Genomic DNA, 5060 nt, shown 5'->3' with positions numbered 1-5060 from the left:
TGAGGGGAGGAGGCCCCGGGGAAGACCCAGGACACGCTGGGGGGACTATGTCTCTTGGCTGGCCTGGGAACGCCTCGGCATGCCCCCGGAGGAGCTGGAGGAAGTGTCTGGAGAGAGGGAAGTCTGGGCATCTTTGCTTAGACTGCGGCCCCCGCGACTCGGTTCCGGATAAGCAGAGGAAAATGGATGGATGGATCCTGGTGTCAAAACTCATTTAGACCTGAGCTTCACCAGTCACATCAAGGCCATAACTAAATAAGCTTTTTATCATCTAAAACAAATAGCAAGACTCAGAGGTCTCAATGTCCAGACCAGATTTAGAGAAACTCATTCATGACTTCATCTCCAGCAGGCTGGGCTGTTGTGACAATCTTTTGTCTGATCTTCCCAAAAAGACTGTTGGACAACTTCAGCTCATTCAGAATGCTGCTGCCAGAGTTTTAACCAGAACCAATATAACTGAGCACATCACTCCTGTTCTTATATCCTTACGCTGGTTACCAGTTACCTACAGAATTGATTTCAAAGTGCTACTGCTAAATCTTGCAATGATCTGGGGCCAAAATACATGTCTGATCTCCTTAAGGAATCCAAACCCAGCAAGGCTCTGAGATCTTTAGGAAGCAGGCAGCTGGTAGAGCCTTTGGTCAGAACCAAACAGGGTGAAGCAGCTTTTATCTCCTGTGCTGCACACAGATGGAACCAACTTCCTGATGACTAACTCCGCCACTATCAAGTTTTAACTGAATTTTTGACTGGTTTCCATGCTGCACTTTTTGCACTCTAGCTGCTAAATGATATCTTCATTTTGTCTTAAAAGATTTATTCTGGTTTTAATGCTTATTGTTTTTAATGCTGTTACTGTTTTCCTTTTCCTATGTAAAGCATTTTGATTTACCTCCGTGTGTGAAATGTGTTATATAAATAAACTGAAACAGGGCAGGACTACTGTTTTCTCTTTATGCTTTTTTGATGACAACTGTAACTGGTCATCACAGTAAACATCTAGTGGTATTCTCCTTTAAATCATCACTTCTAAGCTGGAGTTTCCATTATTTTGTCTTGATCTGTCGAGGTCAGTTGTTTTTGGACACATTTGGAACTTAACTTCATCTGGATATTTCTGTTTTCTGCCTTCTTCTTCGCCAGCCAATATCTCCCTTCATTCTGTTTCCTCAAGCCCTTCTTTTCTCTTTCCACCACTTTCTCAGCCTCTTTATCTAAAACATCTCTATTGTATGTGCTGTTTTATTACTCCCAGGATAGAAATGAACCCCACACTTGTAAGGACAGAGCTCAGGGTTAACTGCAAAATGGCAGCCGCAGGGTTGGTAGATTTTGTTTCTTACTCAAGGACACTGCAGTATAGTTTTCATCACATTCTTTGGGACCAAAGAGGAAGTGTTTTACCTTTCCAGTTTTTTTTTTCAGCCTCCATATAGTTATAAAATATGACTGTTAAGTATTATATTCTGCCATAACTGGCAGTTTTTTGACCAATAAGAAAGTAATGGTGTAAGAATTAATTTTTTAATGTGCACTTCAACCTTAGAAAAGTTCTAAAAGTCTTCCTGTCTCCTCTGTCTACTTCTGTCTCAGGTGATCAATGTGGATGGCAGTAACAGACAGACTCTTCTGGAGGACAAACTGCCTCATATCTTTGGTTTTACACTGCTGGGTGATTATATCTACTGGACTGACTGGCAGAGACGCAGCATTGAGAGGGTCCACAAGTCCACCGCTGTTCGAGAGATCATCATCGATCAGCTGCCAGATTTAATGGGGTTGAAGGCCACTAAAGTCACAGAGAGTTATGGTAAGGAGGATATTTCCAGGTGATTTCTAAACTTTCTGAACAAAAATGAAAGTAAGGAAAAGGTGTAACGTGCAGTATTAAATAAATGTTAATACCTTCCCTCCTTTAATCTGTGTCCAGGTACAAATGGCTGTGCAGTGGATAACGGAAGATGCAGTCATCTGTGTTTCTGGCGACAGCAGGCAGTCAGCTGTGCCTGCCCCATGGGGATGGAGCTCCTCTCAGACCTACAGACCTGTGTGGTGCCAGAGGCCTTCCTGCTCTTCACCAACAGGTACCTGGCAGTCTGCAATAAAGCTAAAAAGACCTGCTCACTGTTTCACTGGTCTGAAAACCTGTACGTGTTTTATACAGTGGGTACGGAAAGTATTCAGACCCCCTTAAATTTTCCACTCTGTTATATTGCAGCCATATGCTAAAATCATTTAAGTTCATTTTTTTCCTCATTAATGTACACACAGCACCCCATATTGACAGAAAAACACAGAATTTTTGACATTTTTGCAGATTTATTAAAAAAGAAAAACTGAAATATCACATGGTCATAAGTATTCAGACCCTTCGCTGTGACACTCATATATTTAACTTAGGTGCTGTCCATTTCTGCTGATCATCCCTGAGATGGTTCTAGCCACTCCTTCGTTATTTTAGCTGTGTGCTTAGGGTCATTGTCTTGTTTGAAGGTGAACCTTCGGCCCAGTCTGAGGTCCTGAGCACTCTGGAGAAGGTTTTCGTCCAGGATATCCCTGTACTTGGCCGCATTCATCCTTCCCTCGATTGCAACCAGTCGTCCTGTCCCTGCAGCTCGAAAACACCCCCATAGCATGATGCTGCCACCACCATGCTTCACTGTTGGGACTGTATTGGACAGGTGATGAGCAGTGCCTGGTTTTCTCCACACATACCGCTTAGAATTAAGGCCAAAAAGTTCTATCTTGGTCTCATCAGACCAGAGAATCTTATTTCTCACCATCTTGGAGTCCTTCAGGTGTTTTTTAGCAAACTCCATGCAGGCTTTCATGTGTCTTGCACTGAGGAGAGGCTTTCGTCGGGCCACTCTGCCATAAAGCCCCGACTGGTAGAGGGTTGCAGTGATGGTTGACTTTCTACAACTTTCTCCCATCTCCCGACTGCATCTCTGGAGCTCAGCCACAGTCATCTTTGGGTTCTTCTGTACCTCTCTCACCAAGGTTCTTCTGCCCTGATAGCTCAGTTTGGCTGGATGGCCAGCTCTAGGAAGGGTTCTGGTCGTCCCAAACGTCTTCCATTTAAGGATTATGGAGGCCACTGTGCTCTTAGGAACCTTAAGTGCAGCAGAAATTTTTTTGTAACCTTGGCCAGATCTGTGCCTTGTCACAATTCTGTCTCTGAGCTCTTCAGGCAGTTCCTTTGACCTCATGATTCTCATTTGCTCTGACATGCACTGTGAGCTGTAGGGTCTTGTATAGACAGGTGTGTGGCTTTCCTAATCACGTCCAATCAGTATAATCAAACACAGCTGGACTCAAATGAAGGTGTAGAACCATCTCAGGGATGATCAGAAGAAATGGACAGCACCTAAGTTAAATATATGAGTGTCACAGCAAAGGGTCTGAATACTTATGACCATGTGATATTTCAGTTTTTCTTTTTTAATAAATCTGCAAAAATGTCAAACATTCTGTGTTTTTCTGTCAATATGGGGTGCTGTGTGTACATTAATGAGGAAAAAAATGAACTTAAATGATTTTAGCATATGGCTGCAATATAACGAAGTGAAAAATTTAAGGGGGTCTTAATACTTTCCGTACCCACTATATGGTGTTCATATACATTTAAAAGGTCAGAACTCTAGCAACACTTGCAGTGTATAGAACAACTTTATTGTAAGACCAACACATTCCAGCTTGTAGCCTACAAATGTGGGTGACCTACAAATCACTATTGTACCTGAACACATCATGTAGACAGGGAGCACTGAAGCTGCTGTTCACACTGCACAGCCTGTGTAGAGGTATGCTAGTTTTTGACCTCTCCTGCTGAGCCGAGGCAGAACTGTACTGAGCTGCTCCCAAGTTGGGCTCGGTTGCATTTCCATTGCATTATAAAACAAATTTTTTATCTTAATCAGGGAGTAGCACAAGTCACTGAAAAGCCACACATAACTCATGGTGTTGGTGTGTTGTTGCTAGCTTTCAACAGGGAACCCTTGATGCTAGGCATTATTTTAACCCGTCATCAGAAGACTGAGTCCATTTTCAAATCTTGCTGCAACAAAGTAACAGATAAAAAGGGAATGCTGAATGTTCAAGGATGTTCCCTCGGTGTGACATTCCAGCCAGTCTCTATGAGTCAGGTCGGCTGAAGGCCCCACTCAGCCCATGGGGGAAGCAGGGCTGACTGAACCTGTGTCCGCTCGGTTATGCTCCGCTGTTAGCAACACATAGAAACGGAGGCCAACCTGTGCCCCCCCCGCAGCTCTGCACAACAAAAGCAGGCTGAACAGCACTGATGGAAAAACTCCAGTAATGGCATAGTCACTGTTCTCAAGCAAATGCATTTGAATTTCCTTGTTTTCTGCCTTTCCTGCCCAGTGTCACTAGCTGCTGTCAGTTCAAGTCAAATTCTTTCATGTCACTTGCTCTGTTGTTTACAACCGTAAACAGTACCTTAAGTTCCATAGAATCCTCTTTTAGATAGAAGTAGTTTTATACAGAAATATGTTGAAATGTGTCAGACTTTTTATTTTTTGATTCTCTAAAATTATTTTGTTTCTATTGCAATTAGTTTTGAGTAATTGCAAATTAAGCAATTAATGCAACAGCAAAGGTGAAATTTGTGTGGTCATGTTCTCTTCATATTTGATTCTTATTGTTTTCTGTACAGTGTTTGATGTTTTATCATAGTTAACTCTTGTCAGAGAGGTTGTGAATACGGGCCTTGAAGAGCACCGAGATACAGAGAAGGCAGAGGAGAAAGAGGAAGTTCCAAGGGAGGTTGGAGAAGGACAAAGGAATTATTATTAAAATGCTGTAGCAGAATGCTTAGAAATGTTAACCTTTTAATAAGTAAAGCGAATCATAAAATGACTTATGTGTGTTTTGCTTGAAATAATCATTAGTGAATGTGTTAAATAAAATTTGAAAAGGTTGTATTGAAAGGATGGGGGAAACGTGATTTTACATCTAACAGAGTGAAAAGTACAGAATCACACAAGAGAAAGTAGACACACATCCCTAAAATGAGGAACTGCAGGAGTGTGTGT

At 42.2% G+C, this 5060-nt stretch overlaps 1 protein-coding gene across 1 annotated transcript in view; it reads left to right on the top strand.

Annotated features, from left to right (window-relative positions):
• Positions 1-5060, top strand: part of lrp5 (low density lipoprotein receptor-related protein 5) — a 98520-nt gene that overhangs the window by 67972 nt on the left and 25488 nt on the right. Inside the window, exons 13-14 of the mRNA XM_020612711.1 lie at positions 1600-1816; positions 1937-2090. Coding sequence (XP_020468367.1) covers positions 1600-1816; positions 1937-2090 — 371 coding nt within the window. The remainder of the gene's footprint in view (positions 1-1599; positions 1817-1936; positions 2091-5060) is intronic.

Source organism: Monopterus albus, unplaced genomic scaffold (genome assembly GCF_001952655.1).
Source record: "Monopterus albus unplaced genomic scaffold, M_albus_1.0 scaffold127.1, whole genome shotgun sequence".
Lineage (NCBI taxonomy): Eukaryota > Metazoa > Chordata > Actinopteri > Synbranchiformes > Synbranchidae > Monopterus > Monopterus albus.
The sequence above is the reverse complement of the archived record's forward strand: the minus strand, read 5'-3'. Positions and strand labels throughout refer to the sequence as shown.